Source organism: Struthio camelus, chromosome 5 (assembly GCF_040807025.1).
Source record: "Struthio camelus isolate bStrCam1 chromosome 5, bStrCam1.hap1, whole genome shotgun sequence".
NCBI lineage: Eukaryota > Metazoa > Chordata > Aves > Struthioniformes > Struthionidae > Struthio > Struthio camelus.
Genome location: NC_090946.1, coordinates 43,320,051 through 43,347,176, shown reverse-complemented (window position 1 = coordinate 43,347,176; position 27,126 = coordinate 43,320,051). Strand labels below are relative to the sequence as shown.

The 27,126-nt window shown below is 38.5% G+C and overlaps 1 protein-coding gene across 8 annotated transcripts in view; it reads right to left on the bottom strand.

The window, feature by feature from the left end:
- Positions 1 to 27,126, bottom strand: part of NUMB (NUMB endocytic adaptor protein) — a 107,761-nt gene that overhangs the window by 8,191 nt on the left and 72,444 nt on the right. For 4 of the 8 annotated variants that reach the window (XM_068946075.1, XM_068946074.1, XM_068946076.1 and 1 more), the window contains exons 3-7: positions 16,381 to 16,455; positions 11,004 to 11,081; positions 5,112 to 5,186; positions 3,048 to 3,188; positions 975 to 1,176 (exon numbers count right to left, since the gene is read on the bottom strand). In XM_068946075.1, coding sequence (XP_068802176.1) covers positions 975 to 1,176; positions 3,048 to 3,188; positions 5,112 to 5,186; positions 11,004 to 11,081; positions 16,381 to 16,455 — 571 coding nt within the window. The remainder of the gene's footprint in view (positions 1 to 974; positions 1,177 to 3,047; positions 3,189 to 5,111; positions 5,187 to 11,003; positions 11,082 to 16,380; positions 16,456 to 27,126) is intronic. The other 4 variants (XM_068946081.1, XM_068946077.1, XM_068946082.1 and 1 more) reach the window with 2 other exon arrangements.

Below are 27,126 nucleotides of genomic sequence, written 5' to 3'. Positions count from 1 at the left end.
CACCTTCATTGAGTCAAGACTTTGACTCACGCCCTCAAGCAACAAAGGCCTTGCGTTTAAGCTTCATTTAGCACATTCTAAAACTAACATACGCGAACAAGCAGATGGATGATGAAAACGAAGATTAAAGTTCTGCAATAGAGTGGCAGTATAAAACTTGCTGTGGAACCCTCTGAAACCAAAGCTCACCGCTACTGTAAGATGAGCTACAGACAGTATTTATTATAAGTATTTTTTAGTAGTTGTAAAACTCTACTATCCGTAGTAACACTTGGATAAGAAGTCCTTCTACCGCCCCATGAATGTGAGAAAACTTCCGCATTTTAAATGGTTATGAAGTAGAATTAACTCCTCTCAAATCAGCCAGTAATTATTTTTGAATGTAACTCACAGTGCACCACTTGAGCTACTTACTGTTTTTTATGGAAAGCACACTGATTGACCTGTTCTTCCTTCTTGCAATATAATACTAAAAATAAACTTGGTAACGCGCCTTACAATCAAAATAAAAATACATTGTTTTCCCAGTAAGAAAAAAGCATACCACTTTCTGTTCATTTACCATAAGCTTTAGACTACAAAAAAGGATCACTTAAAGTCTGGTAAACTCACGTTGTCATATTTTTATATCATTTTCCTAATAAGGTCTTTTAGTATGGCACTTACGATGTTCTCTGCCAAAAAGCAGGCTGGTAAAACAAAGCAGGAGCAGGAGCAGCTTTGTCCAGTTGCTTTCGCACGTGAAGCCACTCGTACTTTTTCTAGAGGAGATGTGGGAGAATGCCCTAGGAGGGAATCTGGAAGCATTTTTCATCTTGTGAAATGACAAGAGTGTCTGAGAATATGATTTGTATGTATTGAGGTTAAAGAGAGGGAATTTTGCAAGGAAGTTAACCATCAGTTCTTGTGTAGGCCCCAGTTCGCCTCTGTACTGGTTTTGCTTGCTTAACGATTGTGCAAGTTGCGCCCCGTACCTTTAGCATCCGGCATCTGTCTCAGAATTTCCTCTCTTTCTGCTTGTTCAGTAGCTGTAGTGACCCTGAATGACCCCTCTCTAGTGAATGTGGTTCTGCTGGCATCAAAGGTGGCAGTCACTCCACACTCCTTCTCTCGCTTCTGCTTTCGCTCCAGGCATGCTGCAAATGCACAGCCCACGGCATGACTCAACCTTTCCCCCTGTGCAAGACAACATTGCATCATACAGTAACTGGAACAGAAACATATGTGTGTTACGAGGTGATAACTTGCCTTTACAAGAGGCATCTAACTAACGCATTAAAGAGAACTACCGTAATTGGCCATATTGCATGGGTCTACAATTAAAGCTGGTGTATAAAGACTCACAGCTACTACTGCGCGCACAGTGTTCAAGAAGGCCACCCAGAAATGAAAGAGATTGTCAGATAATCTGTTTAGTTCAACTGCTACAAAGATACTAGTGTGATAACATGTCTGCACTGGTCTCTCGCCTCTGGATATATTTGCACACAAAGAAACTCTTGTGAGGCCATTTTATGCAGGTGTAAGTCCTGAAGGATAAATGAAAGCTATTCTCATACATGAGGGGAAAGTTTACAGAGGGCTCGGGAGACACTACCGTTGCGTGCAAACATGAGAAAATTAAGAGCACAGCTATGATGGCTTATACCTCTAATGGCCCTGACTAAACGCACAAACAAGTACTAAGAGTGCCTTTTTGAGAAACATATGCTCACTATGTTCTTAAATTAGGCTTTATAATGAGTCCCAGAACAACCCTGATTTACTTAGCAACAAAAATCCCTGAGTGCAACAGAGTCTTCTCACATATAAAAATAAATATGTGTTATATTAAATAAATACAATAATAGAATATATATCACGTGCAATAAAGCCCCCGTCAAGCTGCTTCTGCACACTTTTCTCCTGTCCATTGTCTGCGCCCGCCTGCCCCCAACTTCCCATTTAGAAGACAGAAGACCCAGTAGTCTGCAAAAGTGACATAAAGGATCCCCGTGACTCAGGCTTAAATTCAGCTGGGTTCGTTGTAAGAACAGAACTGATTTCACCAAGTAACCAATCACTGTTGCATACAAAATACTTCTAAGCCTTGCAAAAGGCACGTCTATTATTAATCAGTGAGGTCAAAAGGATCCACTGTCCTATAACTGCAATAAGGAAATGAAATTCAAGTCAGAGGAAGTCTGGCAACGCAGCTGATACGGAGGCTATAGTTGAGTCAGGAGTGCTATTAGTACCAGTGGCTTAACTCATCTGCTATAGCCAGTAGCTGACTGGGAAGTTCTAATTTCTTTTTGAAGAGAAAAAAATGAATTGTTAAATATAATTGCTCTGAACGTGCTGCTATGCAGAGTTTCCTCTAGCAATTTGCATATTCAGAATACTTTTCTATACTACTTACTACTAGGTTTCAAGCACTTTGTATAATATAGGTGAGATTCAACAGAAGAGTAGATTGGGAAGGTGAATGAGTTACCTAAGGCTACACAGCAAACGAGGGATGGAAGTAACCTACTTTCAAACCTTCTACTGGAAAAAACTCTCTTTATCACGTCGAAGCGAATAGGATCTCAATTTAATTCATTTTAGCTCCATCCCTTAGTATTCAAATAACTTTCCCTTCAACATAACATTTGCATACAAGAGGCTGCGTTTACAACCAAGTCTATTTTACTCACTATGACTTTAATCCTGGAAAAACTGTCACTGCTGTTTCAGTTTTTGGCTGTATACATTTTCAGATGAGAATATCTTCTGTCTATTTTTAGAAGAGTAGTTCCCTTCTGCTAGAGATATCTGAGGCTGACTGCATTCCATCTACACACCATGCTGCGCACCGTTTCTCTCCACAAGAGGACATCACAAGATGGCAAGAGGGATGGCAAATAATTCAGACACAGAGAATTAGAAGTAAAATATTTTTCAAGGACTAAGTAATATTTTAGCTGAAGTCAAAACTTATTGCAGTATTCTGCATAGTTAAGTTTTCTGAGTGGAACTTCCAGCTAGAAGCAGGAAGAGTTGGACACATACTATATTATACTTACCGTGTCCTTTACGGCCATAAAGCAGTGGCACATCCAGCGTCTCGTAGTGCCATCTCGACAGATATATGAGAACGCCCTGTCAAAGTTTCTGTCTGGTGCGCAGAAAGAAACCTTCTCTATTGTCTGATCAACTATAAGATCCTAGAGGGAAAAAAAATCCCCCCCCACAATAAAAGAAACGTGAAGAAGCATAGAGAAACACCTGAAGACATCATTTTCAGCAATAATTGCAAGAAGAGTTTTACTACAGAGAAGAAAACCTGGTTTGACTACAATTATCTGTCAAATGAGTTCACAACAGAAACTACTCCCAGTACGAAACAAAAAGGGACAGGTGACATCTTCTGCCTGCCTGCTTTGGTAGAAGGCTGACACGGCAACCGCTGCACAATTTAGGGATGTGAACAACTATTAGGGTCTCTCCGCTAGACTACGGAGCTAGCACAGGGGAAAGGGGAATTTTTCTTTCCTTTTCATAACAGCTCTGGTGATCCTAGCCATCAAAAAGTCTTTACCATGCTTAAAGTGCAATGCTCAAACTAACGGGAGAAGCCAGCAAGTGTGAGAAGATCTAGAAGCTACTACACAGAAAGCAACAACTGATAACGCCAATTAGCTAAAGCAGGGACTGAATGCAAAAGCACCAGCCATACCGGTAGTATCAAACACCCCTGGTTTGCTCCTACAGACTGATGGGAGAAGTAGTTCTAAAAAGGCGACAGTCTAGTTTGAGAACTATGCTGTCTACATTAAAAAACTATCCAATATTTTTTCAGAATTGTTTCTATTGCTTGGTGGTTAGGACTTGGTATTTGTGCTAATGTATTCAACCACCAGGAGGCAATGCTATATACTCTTTTTAACCCTGTTCTTTTAATTACCTCCAGGGACTGCACAGTTTTATAAAAATTCATTTTTGAGTTTACCTATCTGCAGTCATATTTCTAAAAATACATGCATTTAACAAAAATTGAGGAAAAAACACTAGACTGAATTCACCTACATTAATGTATTTGTATTAGAGACTGAATTCTTAAAAGACAGTAATTTTAGTGCTGGAAAACATACCATAAAAACAGCCCTGGAAATCTCTATCCACCGAGCAGGTCTTTGACCAGCAATTGTACTGCAGAGGGATATGAATTACCTCTACCTGCTCATCAGCTTTGGCTTGCGAAAATCATCTTTTAGGTTGACAAAGTAAGGGTTAAATGGCATGAATATAAAATGAATTCATTTCAGACTAGCAAGGGAAAAAATTGCTCTGATAGCCATGTCACCGTTTGAAATACTAGTGAGCTTATAGAGGCAAGCCTAAAGCTATTATGTCTAATTGCCTACATCTAGTTAAAACTAAGAATGATTTGCTATTACTCATAAGCAGGGGTCCTTTGTGCTACATATTGGGTTATTTCGTAATAAACATTGTTAAGCACAGTCTAGACAGATGCAAAGAATACATTAGTTTTCTACTTCATACCAACAGTTCAGGTATCACTATTAGAAATTATAGAATTCGATACCCAGTTACTACTTATCTCCAGACTGAAGGGAGTTTAAGATGTTTAGGGAAGGCACAATCCTATTTCATTTATTCTCTTCATTGCATTTTTGGAAGCCAGTTTTTGCTCATTCAAACCCATTCTTCTAGAACTTAGATGCAACGAAAATTATACTGTGTAACACACATTTTCTCAGGTACTACTTCTGCAGCCTTCTACAGCGGTACGGAACAAAATCAAGGGACTCTGCAAGTTCAGTGTCAGCAGAACTCATCAGGAAAAGATAGTTCTTTTGGCAGATACAACAAAAACATGATTCCAAGCTTGAACTCCCTGCCACACCTTTATCAAATGTGGCTTGACAGTACTGTGGAATTAACTGTGAAAAAATTAACAGGCATACATATCTTTACTGAGCAAGAAAGGATAAAATTGTTTATATACTTATATCTTCCTTTCAAATACCAGCATTTGCATTACGATGAAGATTGTTGTCCATTTAAAATTAGAGCACGTATGTTATTATATAGAGATTTAGAACTGTTGTCCAGGGAAATCTAACCTTTGTTTTCTCATCTACAACTCTGAGTCCATCCGCTGAAACCCACAGGACTGCTTTAACCGCCTTCTTTCCAGTCTTTCAAAAAAGAAAAAAAGAAAGAAAAAACAGCTTTACGGCAATGGTGTCAGCTTGCCACCCGTTTCCCCTTTCCAAGAACCATAACATTAAGCACAGATGAAGTCCACGTTCAGTAGGGTGCCCAAAGCCAGTTACTCAATCCAAGTTGCAAAACATTCAGAGAACTAAGCCAAAGCCAAGATTTCAGAAACAGCACAAAATGGGGATGGGGAGAGGGCACAGAACAAGTGGAGTCAAAAAATAGGGCATACATTCATTTAAAGTAAAGAATTCAAGACCGATCAAGTGGGTGAAGAATTCCACTAAATAGTCAGATAACACTAATTCATAAGGAGTTACACCACAGGTAGCTTCTTTAGCACAGGTTTAAACATGGACAATTCTTACCTGGTATTTCCACCAGCCCTACCCTCCCCCCAATAGTCGCATGGCAGAACCATGGCATCACCTTGAACCAGTGTAAAAAACACCCCAAAATCACCAGCGATTGTCTTATGATTGTAATGCTAAGACCAATCATCCAAACATGGTTCTCAAATTTACTGAGAGCTGAACGTGACACTTTCAAGAGAGATGGAAAATTATGGTTTATTAACCATTTGATGTGTGACTTTAAAAAACAGTTGTGTGCAGCAGGCTGAAGAAACAGGCAAACCTTCTGGCTATTTTCCAAGATCTGACTGTGGGAACTTTCAGCTGCCACAAGCTGAGGCTAAAAGTGGGAAACAGTGAAAGGCTTCAAGAGCCATTTAAACTGTAGATTCTTTTCTAGACTATTTGCTGTTTAAGGGAAAGTTGCAAAACACAGTGTAAACATGAGACAAGGTTCTTTTGAAACAAATTCATTGAGTAGAAAATAGCTGCGACGTCAACACAATTTTGTTGGTTGTCACAGAGAACTACTACTAGGAAAAAACCCCACTATTTTCTAATGCATTGCTGTAATTAATAACTCCCATGCTCTATATTTCACCTCTGAGTCAGATGATAAACTATTCTCCCCCAAATATTTTTGAGGCACTAGGTCAACGTAGTCTGTGGCTGCTAATGGCACCTGCCACAAACCACTGCAGGGAGGCAACAGAGCAGCAAATAAAAAGGGGGCAAAACAGTTAGTGGCTTTGTGCAAGAATTGCAATTTTTTAATCGCTCTTTGCAGATGACTGTAATTTATATTCATATGGCAAGTAACAGAGCAAGGACACATTCTGACATAAGCTACTGCGTGTTCCAAGTTCACAGCACCAATTTTAACATTGAAAGGATGAAATATTTTTTCCATCTTAGAGTGATAAGTCTCCTGTTACATCACATTGGTTTCATTATCAGAGTAAGCAGAAAGTGTGAAGAAAACCAGCCTGGCAGGACTTTTGTTTGATTTGGGGAAGGAAAAGAGGGTGGAAAACTATCTGTCCCAATTTCTGAGGCAGCAGTGACAACCAGAGCATTTACAGAAAGGTTGGTGAGAATGGAGAGTGGCACTGAGTTGGAGAGAAGAGTGATTAAAAGAGAGAAAATAAGCACAGCATGAAAGCAAGCTACAGAGAAGTGCTTGCAGGAGCAAGTTTTCAAATGTCCAACCTGCTGAATATCCCAGAGAAGGTTTAAAGTAAAACTGACAGATTTTGGAAGGCTTCATGAAATGAGTATTATTCACAAAGGAAGATAGATGTGTTTAAAGTTGCCATTATACATACTAAAAAATACTGCATCAATTTAAAGTCACTTCTAATTTTTGGTCTTAAAAGGCAGTACATATCGATGTCCACAGAATACAGGTCTATACTTTCTGTGTTCATCTAGCTTTCAGAGCTTAAAAATCCTCGCTAATCCCAACAACAGATGATTTGTAGAGATTTGTCTCCTTGAACCATTTTATAAAGGAGTACCAGTTTCTTATAAACCATGAACAGTCTTAACATCTTCATTTTGAGCAAACATGAAAAGTCAGGACAAGACAAGGCCTGTGGGGAACTGTTTAGTTTAGGTTATCATCGTTAGAAACACACAGAGAAATATGTCTTCCCAGCAAACAGTAAAAACCTCATTTCTGCAGACTGAAGTAGCAAACAGTTCCTGAAGTTTATATTAAACTGGTTGAGTCACATTCAGCTGGGTACTTCCTAAAGCAGCACAGAACTTCAGCAGAGCTAGGCCTCTTCTGCTGTTTTACTACATGAGCATTTAGGAAAGGCTAAGACATGGAACTTCACTTCATATTTCTCAGAAAGTGAAAAGGCTAGAGGGCCATCTAAGCCCTTCTCTCACTCTGGAACACGTAACGTGCCTAACGCAAGATTACCAAACATCGGTTTTCTACACTAAGAGAAAAACAAAAAACACCTTTCTTTCCCAATCCCATCTTCTAGATTTATGGTGGATGCAAAGCTTGGAGCTGATACAACATCCTCACCATCTAGACTTCCAAACCCACAGGTGTCACTCACTGCTAGGGGAAACGTGATTTTTCCATCTACTGCATCCTAGTTTATCCATGCCAGCCACTGATGTACAAAGGAACATATTTCACAGAATTGCTTTATATTAGTTACAGAAACCAAAGTGCTCCTCTATTATAGGTAGGATATTGCCAAGCATATCATGATTAAAAGCGGATATGAGTGTTTTCACTCCTGGCACACACGGGACAAAGATCAGCCTGGATGCAAGATACCGCATGGGAAGTGAACTCCAACGCTAGACAGAGAACATTTATTCTATTTATTGCATAACAACAAAGCTGTGCCAGAGCCCAGCCAGATTTGTGCCGAGTCCAGTAATCATCACTGAAATGTACAGTTGACTAGAAACAAAAGTATTTAAAGCAAACAGACAATATCCATTGGACCAAAATCGTCTCAAATTTTGTTACCAGGAGGCTCATTGAGACATCTGTCATGAGCATCTTCATCAGTAACTCATCTTTAAATTCAAGAGCTCTTGGATGACAAACACTGCTGAAGCAAAGCCGTTTCACGGCACTAAACCGCAGCAGTCTGGCTTGTCAGTGCTGAATCAGCAGCACGAGAAACCTCACCTCTTAGCACTTTGTAAGAGGATGTCAGTCCGATCCACTACAGTATTTGCTATTTTGATTATTTTCTGAGTCACCAGAGGCCTCCGCAGAGGGGACAGCTCAGCACCTCCCTGGCAGCAGACAGAGCCTGAAAACGAAGCAGGACCTGGGGGGCCCGGGCAGGAGAGAAAACTGAGCCCCAGACCCGGGTGCCAAGAGAGACAAGAAAATGCAGCAGACTAAAGCCGAAATGCACATGTGCTAAACATCACTGCTGCTCATGGCAATTTAACTATTAAAAGTAAAAGGAGGGTGGAACTAAGCAGCAGCAGCGTTGTAAGGTGGAAAACAAAGCTTCAGGGATACCAAAACAGAACTAACGTAATGCATGTTTGAAATATTTTCCAATTGTTTTTACTCTTTCTGGAGATAGTAGATTTCTCAATATCTACCTGTTTTATTCTATCTTGGGACTTAAAACAGCTGTAAGATGCATCTGTAGTCTGAAGCATATAAAAAGAAAACTGCTTATTTCAGTCTCTATGTAAAACAGTGCAAGCAGAGAAATACATGTACTTGGTGGGAATAAACATGCAAAAGATCACCACATCTGCACTACTATTCATTACAACAACAAAGCTTTAGCTTTAAGTTCTGAAGAGCTGCCTAAAAAGGCAGTTGAATCAGTTACATTTCATAGGCTACACAAAATTGAAGTGCCAAAACTTAACCTGTGGCTATCAAAGGACATAATAGTTGCATTTAAAGTTGAAAAGAAAGTATTTTCAGCGTCAGGCACATGACTAAACACCTAAACGTTTCCTGACACACCACACGCATTTATCTTTTTGGAGGGGAAAGATGGACAGTGAAAGCAACACACCTGCCCAGCCTGACTTTTTAAAAGCTGGTAGCAAATGTTAAGCAGCGCTGTGGTTTGGCATGTTACATTTAATTCCAATGCAAGGCATCTGTGGAGAAATTATAGATGAGAGAGCCAAAAAGGAGAATGTTAACATTGTTACTATTCCTCAGATAGTCCTGACAAAATAACTCTGTCTTTTTTTACAGTGTTTCCCTAGATTTGGCCTATTGCAAGGTGTAATGAAGGTATTACTGAATTGTGGGGATATCTAAACACTATGCATTTAAGGGGCTACATGCTAACTAATGTAACTTTTCAGGCTCAAGTAGAAGCAAGGCTTTTTTTGGCAAATTATTATAATAAAAGGCAAAGGAAATTTATAGGCAGTGGAAAACCACTGGACTTTAATAAAAAAAAAAAAAAAAAAGACTAAGACATAATGGGCAAGTTGGCATATTCAATAGATAATTCCAGAAAAAAGTAATGTCAAATACAGATTTTTAAGTGCAATGCAAAGCTCTGTCCTGTAATCTGTCACATATTTACTCTCCTATGTAGCCTTAGATAAGCTACTTCCAGTAAGCAAAAAGAAAACTGACATATCTGATCAGGTTGAGGGTTTGCTTCGTTTTGTTTTAAACAAACTGTAAAAAGTATTTAGTATTTTAGTTGTAAAGCAAGCAGCATGTTTTCACTCCAGTCTTTGTAGCATCCAACTCTTAAATTTTGTTTGCGAATGATGTGATTAATCTGACATCTCCCATATACCGTATTTTGACCTTAAAAAGATCAGAGCTCCTCGCTTCAGTGTTCCTGTCATTCCCAGAGGTGCATTTTCCCAGATCACAGGAAGAAACCTGGACTGGGGGAAGAGTTGTTCTCTGTGGCATGCACTACAATCTCAGTTCTCCCAAGGCGAAAAAGGAGCAGCTGAAAAACTTTGCTTACTCCCCAACAAAGCCAAAACAAATCTGTGACCAGAGAATAATCTGCTCCAAAAGCCCTCCATACGTAAGCAGCAAATGTAAAAGCTGTTAGCCATGTTACCCTCTTAAAAGGGTTACAAACCTGTTAGTTTCTGTTTAAGATGAATTACATTTATAACAAGATATTTCAAAAGCAGCTCCTCAGATTTATTCTACTTGAAAACTGAGTTAAAAAAAATTAAAGATATTTTCAAGCACAGCTGAGGCAAGGAACAGATGACAGGTAAAAAGAGAGCTCATTTAGAGGTTTGCACCCACTGCCTCATGGACATGCAGCCAGCAGTAATAAAAAGCCCCGTCTCCAGTACAGCACATTCACAATGCAGACAGAGTTGTTTCCCTTCCAGTTACAGAAGGGCTCCCATCTCAGACGCTGTTCTCCTGTAAACAGCAGCAACGACATAAGCAGCAAGCTTTTCAGTTATACAGCTGAGTTGTGATTAGAAAAACAAATAGAATGTAAATGCCTGGTCTCATCTTCATACATCTTTGAATTAGGACTCTGTTCAAGAAAGAAAGGTGTAAGAGACTGTATGCGTAGGCTTCATGCTTTCTCCCTACGCTAACATGTGTTTAAATTTGCAGTAGAGGCAGCCAGCCTTGAAGTGGTTACAAGACAGAGAACTCGACTGCTCTGCAGATGTTTGCCTAGGTGAGCTAGGCCAGCACAAGTTTAAAGGATGGAAAAGGAAATTTACATTTTTTCAGGGAGATTAAATCATTTCAAAACATTGTTTTCTCATACTGGTCCATATGGTTTTACGGTTTCTGTTTCAAGTTGCGTTTTATAACCATATTCTCTACTTGATCAACATATTTCCAAGTATGTTTTAGAAGCAAATATTCTGAAATGGATTGAGGGATTCTTAACACCCTGATCTTACGGCAGTGCTATACCAGGGATGTAACTCCTTATAGTGCAAGCACAAATGAGGCATCAAACTTACTTTTCCAAAGAAGCCTTTGAAGAACTTCCTTTCCTGGAGGAACAGGGGGGACAAGTCGAGCGCTATTACTGTAGGTAGCTAAAATGTCCCAGGGTTTGAAACCAACAAGCACACACAAGAATAGAGTTTGGAGGGAAAGGAAGGGGTGTTTAGAGTTATCCATAAGAAGGTGCGACAGGCAAATGTGAAAACAATCCCATGAAAATGCAGATAAAAGGGCAGACAGAATTCTAATAAGCTACTGCTCTGAAATTGGTGGAAAGAAGAGAACCTCAGCCCCAATTTCATGCAAAGCGGTTACTTTGTTTTCACTCTCCCTTGTTTAGTCCTCTTTAGTTAGGTTATAAACCAAACTTGGCAGCAGACGTGGTGGTTAAACAGTTAAAATACTGTATTGCGGTGGCCCTCGTGAAATGCAAAGTTCTAACTTAAGTTTGCTTTGCATTGATCAGTCTTAGCCAGAACAAACGCCTTGTAAGCTGAAGCAGCATCTCTCATTACTGGTATAACACAGGGTTAAACACTGAAAAAACGCTTTTGTGCTTTATTTTATTCCATTTCATTATTGTTTTGGTTTACATGCTACTCTCACACTTAGCATCTTATACAGTCTTCTCTGAATAGTGAGGAATTTCTTCTATCTTGAAAGTGATATAACCAAAACACAAATAAGATCCCTTTCTCTTTCATGCTATTTAAAGCCTTTCAAGGCTGCATCTTTATACAAACACTAGGTATTCATTCTACAACTCTGGATTTATAGGTTGAATAAGACCTTTTTAAAGTCAGCTCTCAGAGGGAGAAGTTAAGCCAATGCAAAGAAGTGAACTACAATTTCCGAAATTTCTTCAGGGTGGAAATGACTACGCTGATTATACAATTCACATTAAAAAAAGGCAACACACACTTTTAAGCGTATTTGCATGCAGTTCAGTTTACTGACTTCATTTTGTTACCAGACTGTAAATAGAAAACTGCCAGCTCTGTGTGAACTGATCTCATGGGAGAACACTTTACCAGGCTTGCTGTTCTCTGGGCATAGCTAAATGCTACTCAGTATTTGAGGGAAGGTGGCTATGACCCATATCATTGCTTTTGCTGTCTTTCCAAATAGTTAGCTTGTAAGGAAACCACGGTATAGCAATAACTGGAGAAGTGGAGAATAACTGGAGAAGTGGAGAATTCCACGTGAGAGAGAGAATCTTTCTGACAGCAAATTAACAGCCTGTAATTCTGACATGCTGATTACTGTTAAATAATAATATATTGAAAATATTACTACAAATATCCTGAGACCGCATCTCAAGAACTGATTGATAAACAAGGTTATATTTAAAACAAAGCTATGGTTCTGACGCAAGCCAACAAAAAGTCAGGAAACACCAAGTTAAGAAGGGAGTGTCAATCTCAACTTTGCATTTCCTGACTTTTGTTGCTGTGTATCTCTGTCCTATGTCTTTCCACAGAGCGTTTAAAAAGTATCTACAATGTACTTGTCTCAGGTCACACGCCGTTTAAGACCATCTCGAACTTCAGTCAGCTGAAAGGATTAAAGATATTTCGAAGCAAGAACGGTCATATATTTGGACAGGATACACTGAATACTAGAAGGGGAACTAATGGATTAATCACAGTGTTGTGTACATAATGAGGAGGGGTTGGATGCTGCTGCCAAGTTGAGCTTGCATTACATTAAATAAAAGCTCTTTAAAGATAGCAAAAGCTAAAGAGATTCACCAGAAGGGCCCTGATTTTTAGGTGATGGTTAATTTTGCTCTCAACAAAATGCTTGTTAAACAAGATTTTTTTTTTTTTTAATAAACCAGAAACGGTTAATGGAAAAGGTATCATGCAAAATGGGTTTTAAACAACACTAAGTTAATGTAGTTTAGAGATAACTAATGCATGTTTTAAAATATTAAATTATGTTTCTTTACCTGCTAAAACAAGAACATATATTAAAACAAATGCATCATTTAAAACAAAAAATGGCAAGTTAGAAATCAATACTACATACTAAAGCCGATTTAAAATCAAAACATGACATGAGAGAGTATTCTTTTGTCTTTATAGTACCTCCCAGTAGCTGAGTGAAACGTATTCACAAGGCTACACCACAAGGCCCTTACAAAGTTAGGTTGCAGCCTGCACTAAATATTTGTAATTCAGTTAAATGGGTTTGGAGAAAAAGCTGCTTAGTGTCCAAATGTGAGGATCCTACCAGATATGAAATGTATCCACAGTTAATATATCTTGCTAAGGGAAATATGTGAACTATATTGGTCAAGAATAAACCCAGATGTTAATAACAGAAGGTGATAGCTGAATACATAGGTTTCCAATCTGTTAATGCTGTACCGTACATGTGAAACAGTACTGCTGTACCATTTCATCCCTACATAAAAGAGGGACATACTTCAAGTTTCTCTTCATTCATTGGAAATAAAATGATAACCTGCTCTTCGTAGTATTGTTGGTATGCTATTTCAGAGCTATTAAACTGTACTAACAGAATACCTTATGAATGAGGATTCTCTAGCTATAAATGAACTTTTAGTCAGCTGTCAGTTAAACACTCCCAGAACAAAATGCTTACCCATCATCTGATCTTAAGTTCTGCAAGTTGCAGTGCTCAAAAGATAATTGTGCCACATCAAATCAGCATATAATAAAAAAACTGAAAAGATGTTTCCCATACTAAACAGATAGAAAGATTTGTTTGCATCTTTTCTTTAAAAAAGCAAAGCAAAAGTTAAGCTATTCCCAACAATATTAACACTGTTTTATATTCTTCTTGACAAATCCCATGAAAAAATTCAAAATCCATTAGCCAACCCTAAAAAAAAAAAGAACAGATTTCATTTCCCCAAATGAATTGCCAAGTGCTGGAGAACAAGAATATGAGAAAATACATCTATTAAAATAGGTGAAGACAGACAAAACTTAATTTACTTAGTTTTTAGAAGCTACAGGACACAAACATATCAGCAATTCTGTCTCTAGGAGAGGAGAACTATTATTCTGTTGACTGGATTTACAAAACCTACAAAAAGAGAATGATAAAGATCAAAATAGGCCGTGTACATCTGGATGTACTTTAACCATATGAAAAGTGAAGTCCAATTTCCCTTAAGTCAGTCTTCTAGTTTAAGCACTGCAGCTCAAGCTTGTAATTTCTGCAAGATCAAGAGAAAGGCCATCAAAATAACCAAGTACTGTGAAAGCAAGAGTCTACCTAAGGAACAAACTACGTTCTTATTACATTCCTTGCACGCTGAAACATCATCTAGCAGTATGCCTTTTGCTATTTAAGAAAAGATATTGTACAGAAAAGTAAGGAGCTAGAGTCCTAAAAATGCTTAGGATCTAAAGAAATGCCCCCAAATTTAAAACCTATGTGCTAGGGAGGTCTTTTGAATTGCAGTGAGCAGCTTCAAATGAACCTTGGATCTCATGACGTCTAGCCATTGAAGCGCACAAAGTCATCTCAGTAATCTGAATCTTCCACTAAGGGCCCAATGAGAATTTCACATCTGCTTCTCAACCTCCAAACTGACAAATGAGACAATGGAAACAGCAATTGTAAGAGACATGTGCTCATGTCCAATTTATTTATAAACATCGAAACTCCAAACATGTGAAGGAATCACTGAGACTTGATAAGTTATTGCCATCCACAGTTTGGAATAATCACAGAGCACGGAATAGAGAGATGAAATAATTTACGCCCAGAGAAAGCACTGGCATGGTGTAGAAGTAAAATCTAAAGTCAAAGTGAGATATCTGACGTATGAACCAGTAATTCAGTTGATCCTGCAGTTATCCAGATTCCAAAAGAAACTGGGTTTTACACTTTAACTGTGCCTCATTATTTATAAGCACAGCTACATTTACCTGACCGGTAGACTTAAAGTTTATAAAACCTTAGAGAAGAAATACTTCACAGCATAGGTCCCCAGGGAAGACAGTGAGAGAAATTACACAAGGTAGATATTGCCACACTATCTGGTACACCAATAGAAAGTATTCTGACACGACAAAAGCCAGAACAGAACGAGACAAAAATGGATGCCAATCATTATGTGGCCAGTACTTGCAATTTTAGCTATATAAACTAAATCAAAAGAACAAAGAAACTCATTTATATTTTTGTGGCCCTTTTTAACAAAATTAATCACCAATCACCGTTGGACTGAACGGGAACAGATGGGATGTAGCTTTAACAGGTTGCTCTACATTGGCTGAGAGAGAAAAGAATGAAAAGACTTGATTTTAATCAGAGCACTAAACCAATTCAGAAACTTTACAGCACAACAGAAGGAAGAAAAGATAACCTATAATCCTCTATTGTGTGCTAGGAAGAAGAAAAGACAAAGGGTTTAGTCGGAAACCATTTGAGCTGTCACGTTTGGTGAGGAAAAAAATAAGGTCCAGTAGCAGACATCTTAAGTTAGCAAAGATGCAGTAAAAGCGTTTGATTTACTTTACAGTAATTTTGCTGAGCTACAAGGATACAAGAGTTCCTTCTGCTAAAGGCATCACTGAAGAAAGGACAGAGCCAAGACAAATAACAGAAGTGATGAAAGGGACTGCAGTGCTCTATCACCATTCAGACTTCAGATTTTAAAGTCCTTTTTCCTTCTGTTCTCTTCAAGGCTGCTTTAGCCTAAGTTCCTTGACAGACTGACCACTGACTGCTTAGCATTTGCTATTTCCGCAGGATTTTGCGATATCACACAACAGGAAAGAGATGACAAGACCTCTTCAAATGAGTTGTAGAAGTACAAAGAACTTGGAACGAGTGCCGTTTGCAGGAACAAACGTCCACAGAAGCCACGCTAAGAGCAGCCCACTTTATGACACGTCAGAATTAGGCAGCCTTCAGGCCAGGCCACTTTGAGCAGATGCAAGCTGGATTATTTCATGCATGACTACAATGCTGCAGTGCATTAGAAAAAAGCAGTTTAAAACAAGTAATAATCAAGTAATGTTTTCTCTAATAAAGGTGAATTAAGTCACTATAAAAGTGGCAGGCAACAGAGGGAGAGAGAGGGAGGGAGAGAGAGAAAGAATTGTTACAAAAACAACGGCTGAAGTCCCATATGGGTACCAATTTAGTCTGAAAGGTCACAGAGGATTTTTACACATTTGTTTTGCAAATAGTTTCTGCAAGTAGAAAGAACAGTTGTAACTCTCTCCCTCTCATCGTCAGATCAGCACGTCCCCCTAGCCACAGCAGCGCTCTCAAACTGCCAACTGTTCTCCTAATGTAGGGTCAAAGGTTCAGGCTTTAACGGGAACGCTGCTGCCGAAAAGACCTCTTGGAGCGACACTTGCAGCCCCAAAGCCAACTTTCTCATGAAACAAGTATACATACAGATTTCAGTCTCTTCACAGCCTCTTCACAGATATGCATTCCTCTGGATTCATCCACTTCAACATGTCCCAGGTACTGCAGGAAAAAGAGCAGAGGGGAAAGCTTTAGCAGTAGCTCCTGAAACCCGCATGGTTTAAAAATTCAGTCTCACTCTGAATTCACCTCAGTACATCTGAGATGCTAGATATTAACAGTACTTTGCAAGTGCTCTGCTGAGACTTGTACTTGCATTATTATATGGGGCACCTGTGTTAGTAGAGAAGCGTAAGACATCTGGAAATTTTGAAGGAAAAGACTTTCCTTACTTGGGGGGAGAGGGGGGGAGGGAGAAAGAAATTGAAAAGTGGAACTCTATTTTCCTTCTTATTCAGCCGAACTTTGTTCACTTTTTTATTAACATATCACAAAAACTTTAGTCAACAGAGAGACCACTGAGAATAAATTACTTCTGAACAATGATGAATATATCTAGAATTGAAAATTGAATTACACTACATAGTAAGATGCCTAAATTTATTTGATCATTCTTGTCCAAATACAGTAATTTTGAATTTACAAACAGAACATGCATATTTTTACCTGCAAAGTAAAACTGTTTATCTTCATTACAGCATCAGGTTCTTATGTGGACCAGAAGAACTCATGATTCTCATAAAATATTTTTTTAAATATTAGTTTCCTGTACATTTGTATACATATTGTATTTGATATATTGTATTCTCAAGCACTATTCTTGAATAGAAACTGCAAGCTGCAAGGCTTTTAAATTAATAACACTAACTAGCACTGTAATATTAGCTTATACAGAAAGCAATTTCAAGAAACAAATTGGAGTGCAGCACTCAGAATACTATAGATAGTTTCATTTTACATTCCAAAAAAAAAAAAGGTCCCATAATTTTTACAAAGTCTCCCCTAACTTTTCCATTCCTAGCTCTTTTTGATGGAGGAAGGAAATGTTCTCTCAGAAATGTTCATATACTTATTCAAGGTACTTACCTCTTCAAGAAAACCACAGAAGCTATTAAATAAATAGTATTATTCATGTAAAAGCTATAGGCCAGAAAGATTTACTCTGATTCACTTGGCCTTATGAGAGCTGTATGCAGTTCCTGCTCCAAAGAGCTTATACTCCAGACTAGCTGGAGAGTGAAGAAAGGGTTTTAAATACCAGAGTCAACACTAGAGGCACAGTGCAGTGCTAAACCTAGGATTAAGAATCACTTGAGAAGTCCCACCCCAGCACAGAATATTCTATTATCGCATATCTGAAATCTCTCAGTTTTTGTTTCACTAATTAAATGTACCATATTTATCTGAACTAGACAGACAAAAAAAGATTTCCCTCTTTAGCACCATATTGAAGTACTCTAATAGAGTAAAGTAACAGATTCAACTTAGTGGTGAAACTCAGAAACAGAATATTTTAAAGATTTAATTGAAATTTGGAAGCTGCGAATGATAGAGGGTTCCAACATTAAGTCTTAATATGTGGCATTTTTAAAGATAGAGGAAATCTTGATGCAGCAGATCTGCAAGAATTTCATTTAAACCAGTCCTCGCAGTTAGAGAACAGCTTGAAAAATAAACTGCACAGAACTAGGAGGTAAAGAAAAAAAGCACTGACACTTTAGAGCAGTTTCAAAATGACCCTTGTGAGGCTGAAGCCTTATTGAACGCTGGGGCTGCCAAAACAGCGACTGTACTCCCTTAGCTGAGCTTTCTGGACCCTTGCACAGGATCCTCATTTCTTCCGAACACTCCCTAACTAGAAAATGTTTAATCCTAATCAGCTATCCTAAAATACACAGGTAATAACAGCGAACGATACATTTACTACATGTCTGGAAATACATATTTATATCAACAGCTATTGTAGATGGATCTTCAGTCCTGTTACGACTCCTCTGGAAACGGAAGAAATGCAGAAATTCTGTATTTGTGTGTCTTTGTCACTGGAAAATTCTGGCTTTTAGTAAACCGAGTTTGGCAATTTCTCTTTAAAAAGCAGCAGCGTAGGCAGGAATAAGGCTGAGGTTTATAGAGGAAAAAAAAGAAAGATCTATGCACAGGATGAGCACTCTCGTTTGCATTTCTCCTAAGTAAAATACCTTACAAATAGAGGACAACTTCCAGATTTCCTGAGCTATCTGCACATCTCATTTACCCGAGTGTAAGCAAAATGTTTCCATCTAAAGATCCAAACCATTCAGTCCCTGTACTTGGCAACTTGCCTCTTGCTTGGAGAAGAGAGAAACAGAGCAGGATAAACATTGCCTCATGTCACACTCCAAAAGAGACAACCATTTTCTAGTGTGTTGCCAAACCTCTATTCAAGTCACATGTTTGAGCTCTCAGCAATCCGTCATGCCGCGGCTGCTGGAGACAGCAAGGTTAGCTGCAGTTTTCAATGCTGCTTCCACTGCAGTGAATGGGGACATTATTACACGTATCAAGTGCATCTACCCACACCAAAGGAGTACAATCCACAGACCTCTCTGGGCATCAATCAATTCTGAATTATAAAAGAAATTACACTGCTGCACAATACTTCTTTATGACGAGGACAAAAGATGCTTTATTTGCACTTACGCTTTACACTTAATGTCCTTCATCAAAAAAACTTATTCTTCCCATTGCACCATTTCGCAGAAGCCAAAAGCTCATAGCTATCAATATCAGCAGCCCTGAACATCGTATGTGCTGTTTCAAAATTCTTCCTGCCATTTTCCAAGTTTTTGAAGTATCTGAATATATTTTAAAATTTCTTGTACAAATAACTTTCAGCAGCGCCATCAGAATGCTAATGGTCTCTTCTCTTTTGGCTAAGGCCCAAGCAGCAGCAGGTCCCCTTCTCAATCTTCAGGTTTATTTCTGAAAATTTTTTTCCCACCAGGCTGAGAAAAGATAGACATGGCTCCTGTATTTAACCAATGCTACAATAACTCTTACATATGTGATTTTAACTGGTAGCAAGTCAGGCTTAAATATTTCTTCAAGAAACTTTGCAGGCCGTTCTCCTATAGACTGAGTCCTTTTCTAATAGCCTCACATTTTTATCAGAAGTGTTAAGTTATAAATACGTCACTACCTAACTTAAAATTTGAAGTAATAGCTGAACTTGCCAGTGCAACAGCATTTTATAAATGATAGTTCAAAATTTAATTAGAGAAAGAAAATACAACTGCTAATTAGATTAAGATACGGTCTGCTCCTTACAGCTTGAAATGAAAGTTAATCAACAGAATTCAGGACTTGCCTAAAACAAACCACCACCAAAATCTGTTGCCCTGCCACTGCAAAGAGACTGCATGAAAATCTCTTTGAAGGGCAGATATACAAACCTCACAGGTTTATACACAATCCTTTAACATCTCTGAAGATAACTTATCTTCAAAACTAAAGAAGAAAAAAAAAAAAACAGTGCTTGGGCAGAGATTTGTCATATAACCACAAAGACCCATACAAATCCATCATGTCACATTATCACAAATGCATTCAAAGACGTAATTACTCGGTGCACAAAAGTCAATGTGAACAGCAGAAGCAGTACCGTGGTGGCTGAAGACTTGGCCGAACAGTAACAAAGGGGGAACCCTGGGCATATTTGTAAAGAGCTTTCCTTATCCCAAGGATCCCAGACAGCAACCTACATCTCTGGAGAAAGGGAGTACACTTCTACCATGAAATTGCAAATACCATGACTGCAGTATTAATACTGAATGCGTTCATACTTAACTTTCATAGCAACAAATGAATGAGAGCCCTGACACTGGCAATTCTCAGCCAGAAGATGTTCTATAGGAGATTCAATCTTTATGCTAGAAATTAACCAACGATGCTTTTAGAGAAAACTAAAATCCTTCTGGGCCCACATTTTTATATGTGGGTCCACATACAGAACAACATAAAATAAAAGCTCTAACACAAATAAAATACCTTTAGGGGTTGTTGGAGAAATCCTTAATACAAACATGTTTACTTAAAATTATTGCTTATATTTACATTTTCAGAAAGAAAATTTGATGAGATGATGGTACAGCGAGTAAGAAATTCAGTCTTCGCCTCTAGACAACGAAGTTTATGTTCTCTTTCACAGATGATGGTGTTTGCTATCAGTTTTAGTCAAACGCTAGAAAGCAATCATCACAGAAACAAGTCAAACCGGCACACAGCACAACGCCCTCAAAACTTGAAAAGCACTTTAGAAACTTAACTCTTTTTCAATGTTTTAAATCTTTTCCACCTTTGTCTAAAAATGAGCAACTTAAATTGTCACACGGAGTGTTTCTGGTGAAGCTGTCCTACTGCCTTCCAGCAATTCCATATCACTGAAACTGTTCCATAACAGAACGCCAAGGGTTGCTGGATCATGTCAGAAGAGGTGCTGGTCAGCAATGAAACAGCTCCACTATCCATGCCCTAGTACTATAAATACTATTTGGTCTTCTTTCTTTGTTTTCTTTTCTTTCACAAAACCTTGATTAACTCAGTTTTCAAAGTCAAGAACAATATAGCTGGCAAAAGAAAAAGGTCCTTCACCAGAATTCCTTCCACCTAGACAATTCACTGCAGCCAGTTTCCTTCATTCAAACCCAGGAACATACTATTACAGTCCCTCTTCTAAACAGATGCGGCTACACAAATCATTGACACCATCTCTGTATCCGTAGGTGTTCACATACACTGTTCTAGTTGCAAAAACAGATTAGGCTCTTCAGATTACATTTGAAACTATATGGACGCTGGAAATGAGTTTACCCTAAGTCTCGGCCAAGGTCTTCCTCGTTATGGAACTAGACGCCATAGAAAGAATCACATCACCATTTTCTTAGTGTTCTTCTTAGAGGCAATGACATTCCTCTTCCTTCTTCTGTGTAAGTACTGTTCTCTCTACAACTGAGGTATTATTTTTAATATTAACACTGAACTAACTACTTGGAGTCTTCATGTGCAGCTATGTATTGCTCAAGAATTAAAGCCAGAACTCCCCAGCTACAGGTGAAACGTTGTCTTGCAACTAGACACAAGCCTAAATCCAGAAAGCCTGGATTCTACTTAAAGTTGAGCTACTTTTCCACTGATTTATATAAGAGGTATACCCCAATGATCAATACTTCACTTCTCTCCCTCTCTCTCACAACCACGCTCATGTTTTCTAATCTGTTGACTGAAATAGCTGTTTGCTTAGACAGAGCTGAAAATGCACAACAACCAACAAAAACTCAAGGATTAAGCGTGACCAAACACAATCTAAGCTAATTCTGCATAGCCCAAAGCTAGAGGTTAATTATGATGCTATACACTTCCTTAGGGTCCAACTTCCGCCACTTTCTTTAGGTCATCGGAAAGCAAAACGTCTCATCAACTTCTTAAACGACCAAAAAGAAGAGCTATAACAGGTATAGCTGTTGACTGTCTCTGAATAACGTGGGCCTAAAGATTTCGACCCTAAAAATCAAGTTCTCTTTATACCAGAAGTTCTCAATTTCTCCTCAGACCGTACCCATCTAAGAGCTACGCTGTGTAAAGGCATTTCACTTACTGATTCTAATATAAGACTTAATCACTGTGAACAGAAACACCACTGTTAGTGAATAAAAAACATTTCCAGTTAGGACCCTACTGAAGATGAAGTAGCAAGGCTCAACACAAAATACATAAATGCTGTACTCTTCATATTATTACAAATCCCTAAAACGAAGCTGAAAAGGAACTCGGGAGGTTATGTAGGACATCACTTGCCTCAAGGCAGGATCTACTTCCACATCTCCATTACAGAAGTCAGCCTTGCAGTATTATGACGTTTCCATAACAGAAGATCAATAGGTTAGACCATCTACTCTAGAGCTTACAATCCTTACTGTTAGAAAGGGGGCTGTTTTGCTGAGTTGATATTGTTAATGCCTAACCTGTATCTCCCTTGAGGAAGCTTAAGCTCACTATTTCTCCTAGGCCCTTTACAGCTTCATATATGTTCTCCTAGACTTATGGTTTTCAGTTGTTCATTCTGATGTGCAACTCCTACATTCCTAATTCAGCATTAATTAATAAACTGAAGATGACTATTTTTAATAAGGCATTCATAATTCAAAGTTTTAGAAACACATTGCGCAGGTGTACATTGTACCTTTTCTTCAAGTACTGTAAGAATTACAATTTAAATTTATGACACTGCAAAACCTCTAGTGGAAAAAAAAAAACAAAACAAACAGAATTTAAAGATATAACCCAATGATAACTTTTTAGTTTCCAATACCTAAATTACATTTAAAAGAAAGACTCTTCCAGGGACATTCAAACCATTTTTATGGCAAATCTGCATCTTACTTGGTTCCAGACATTAATACTCAAATCTTTAAAACTGTCTGAAGTTTATTAAACAGCTTAAAAAATTAGCCTTGGTCAAAGACAGGACGGTTTTTAAACTGAGTAATAAGCTACATTTAAAACCTCTTGCTTGCAAGGCTATTCAAACAAAACAGGGAGTCGTACACAAATCTGAAAAGCTTAAAGATGAGGGATTGCATTACATTCCTTTTCATCACAACGAAAATGCACAGAAATATGTTTAAGGCAAGTCTCTCACCTTCTCTTACAACCATCACTCTTTTATAATTAGTTGTCGTCAAGCTTTTTTCTGTGATCTTAAATGTTAATTGCTGCAGCATTTTAAAAATCTACACTTGCCTGCTTCTGGGTTAGCATTCAGTAAGAATGGTTACTGTTCACTGCTGACATCAATTCATGTCTTAAGAGGCAGGGATTTGTAGTGTTTACATGCGTAAGGCTGAGCAACATGTTAGGAACCAGCAGATTTGTCACATTAACTTCTTAAAAACACTTAACACGGTTTCCAAAGACTATTCAAGCATCTTATGCTTTCATGGTCAAAAATATCACACGCCTAATAAAGAGGCACTTAAACACCAACCTGCTGGTCAGCTCTTCCACAGCTATTGTTATTATTTCAAGCAACTAGAAGTGCATTTCAGACATGAAATTAGTTTGTGCCAAGTATCAGTCTTCCTGACAGAATGGTATTCAAATTGTGCTTTAAGACCTTGCAGACTGATCATTTAATCAATTATTTAATTTAATATTTATATTTAATAGGAGATTTATAGTTAGATACGACACAATAAGCTTCAATAGGAACATTTCAAAACGAAGACGACAACCAGACAGCTACTCGTGCTGTGAGAGGACACAGCAAAGTGACAGAAGTGGCCTATTTTCTACTGCTGGCAGTTTCAGCGGAGCCACGTACCAGCTAATTACGTAACAAGCTCCTGTGTCACAGGGACACCAGAGATGGGAAGTGACACTCAGAAGTCTCAGTAAGAATAATCTACAAGGCTCAGCGCAAGCTGTCGCCTCTTCTTCTGCCTGGGCTTGAATAAAAAGCAACACAGGGTTGTCTAAACTTCCTCCACCGCTGCAAGGGCTCGATGGGAAAACCAGGGAGAGCATTGGCTCTGAAAAGTCTGTTCTTGTAGGCGTGAATATACAGCTGTACTCACACAATTTTTATTTGTCAACAGCAACACAGAAGTCAAGATTCAATGGAAAGGCTAATTCACATAATACCAGGCATTCAGCAACAAATCCTGGACTTTGGGTTCAAAGGTGCAAATTTTTAGCACACGTTTCTTTCGCATGGACTTCATTGACTGATATCTTTAGTCTTCCAAGTAGAATAAAATATTTACATACATACGTAAAATCAGTAGTAGTCTTAAGACACATTAGGGTCAAGAGAGACTTACCAGAAAAAACATGAAAGTGACAGCAACAAATTAATCTCCGACATATCAGACTCTTGAGTCTCCTAGATTCACAAGTAGGAATCAGCTGTTACTATTCTATTTAACATGTCCAATTGGACAGAAGAACTAAGAACTTCCAAATATTTGATTTGTTTAGCTCTGTTATGCGGAGGGAAATGACCTAATTTTTCTGATAGAAATTTCACAGGCCAGTTACTCTACAGTGCATTTGTATGAATAAAAAATACTTACCCAGAGGGACATTCGAAAAGGCATTTCAGACAAAAGAAGTCCTAGTGTCAAATATTTTAGTCATTAAAACACAGAACAGCTGCATGTTCTCAGTGAGGTAGCGTCTGGAGCAAGACAGCAATTTTTAAAATGTGTATGTCAATGAACTTCATTTTTTGCTATTATGATTTATGAAGATTGTGTAAAAATAAATTATATCACTGATAAGAGTGGCTTTATCATCCGGTAGAATAATCTACTTCTGAACAGTGGTCCCTTAAACATTACATATATCTGGCACAGTTTTTTTCCCCTCAGAGGGAGGGCTCACTACTGAAACACAGCACTTATAATTTGTCTTAGGACAGTGGAAGAGCATGATCACCTTTGAAAATAAATTTATGCACAAATTTTTCTGCAGCTGAAACTGTTGCACATGTAACAATAAAGGGGCACTTCTGACACAAGGTATCATGCCTCCATTCCTACTAGAGTTAACAGAGCATTCACGTTATGTGCCCAAGGGATACTAACAGTCTGCAAGTCACACTTATCTAAATACAAGCCTAATACCCTGTTCATACCTTTGCTGCCAGACAGGTATCTGTGCCTCTCCTGATGCAGTAGAGTGCAAAAGGATAGTCTGTTTTATGTCCCAGTATTATGGCTCTTTTTTGCATTTTTAGTCAATTCGAAAGAGTTTATGTAGAAGAGCTGTGCAGGGAAGTTACTAGTCACTCCCAAGCCTGATTTTGGATGTGTTGGATTACCACCTTGGTTTATCAGCCTTGGTTCGATACTAAATACAGTGATGAGCTATCTGTAAATAATCTGTAAATAAATCCTATGTGCACTGATAACCAGGATGAGACAATATGATCAGCAGCTTGTTACACACAACGCAGCCATTCTGAAACCTGTGGGAAAAGAGATTGTTAAACCAAAGCCTAAGACATTATTACCTAAGACTAACAGTACACCCAGGAGTAACTGTACAAGCCCCAAGTTTAGGACCACAGAAATGAAGAGAATCAACTATGCATCAGATCCACTTCCCTGAATTTTAAGGCAACTTATGCAATAGGAATTTGACCAATAGTTTCCACAGAAAATCGACTCTGCCCAAAAGCAAACACTTCAGAGAGCACATGAGATTTGCTCAAAATCCTACGCCACATTTATAGACTGTAATTTACACCACGGGTCAGCTGTTAATGTAGCACAGGAAATCTATCAAGAACAGCGCCAGCGTAGAAAACCTTTTAATAATATTAAGTTTGTTTGCAGAACAGCATCCTCAAAGCATGAGGAGCGAACAGCTACTGGAGTCCCTGTCCAACACTAACAGAACAAAGCCTGGAGGCAAGATGAAATTCTGTTTGCAGCAGGACTTCTCAAGTGGTTCCATATGTTCTGTAAAATCTAAAAAAAGATAAATCTGTGGTAGCGCTCTACAAATGCTCTAATTCTGGGCAAAAAAAAAAAAAAAAAAAAAAAAAGGCGCCCTAAAGGCAAGAAATTAAACACATACCAACTTAGCACTTAAGAGAGTGACATATCTTTCTCCCACCACACTTTCCTGATCTGTCTCTTTTACAAGATAAACTGAGAGCAAACATTCTCTACTCTGCTTTCACACTAGTCTCCTCTTCCCAAAGATCAGACCTTAAGAACCTTAGCTAAAGAAATTAATAAGTATTAAAAGAAACAAAGATTTCACCATGACTCCTACTACGTTGCTTTCACGTATTTTTCTTTCAAAGAGGAAATTTTGACTACAGCTGCAGGGACATCCGTTAACAATTCTCAGGCCTCCATCAGCTCTACAGGTAAAAACAATTGTCATCTCTTTCAAAGCCAGACTCCAATCTTGCCACTCAGCTATATTTTGAGTTTCTAAAACAGTGGCTGATAATTTTTAGAGAAGGGAAGGCAGACCCTAAAGATGAAGGTCAAATGTAACCCCCACAAAAACACACTAAACTGTGCTTGAGCAGATATACTGCAGGCCACAGACCACTCCAGAATGCCCACTCAGAAACTTTTAAAAAACGAAGATCATCATGTTTCAGACTTGAACGCATTTTTCCAAGATATCTCAGTTTCTTCTGCTCCGTTGAGGAGGCTCAGAAAGAAAAGAAACCTCATCAGATATTTAAGGCAATGGATGACAGCAAGCTTTTCCTGGAATGTATGAATTTCTGAATAATACCCAAGAACTGCGTGACAGGATACTCTCCTTCAATAGCACAAACTCCTATTCTTTTGGTGAACAAAATACAGTACCACCCACTAAACTGATGACTCCACATCTGGTTTATCTTGTTTGCTCACAATGGCATACTTCCTGTCTCTATCTGTTAAGCCCTAGTTAACACCCACTTTGCATCCCAAGCCTAATAAAACTTTCCACTGCTGCCCATCTCAAGGCACCGTATTTTGGAAGATAAATTCTAACTGAATAAGCTAACACACCTCTCAATGGCAGATTGTTCTGATTTAAAGTTTTCATCTGATTACAGCTTCTTCAAATAGCGGTAGCCCACCATGCTGACTGAATGAGGAAACGTAAGGAAAGATACATTTACTTCAGAGTAATTTTTCCAATGGATAAATTAGCTCAACTGTACGAGTGAATTTCAATACAGAGCAGGCAAATAAGGCTAAACAAATTCCAGGAGGATGACAGGATGCAAGGATTCTCATCCATTTCTATGCCTTTTCACCACAGAATAGCCCCAAACCT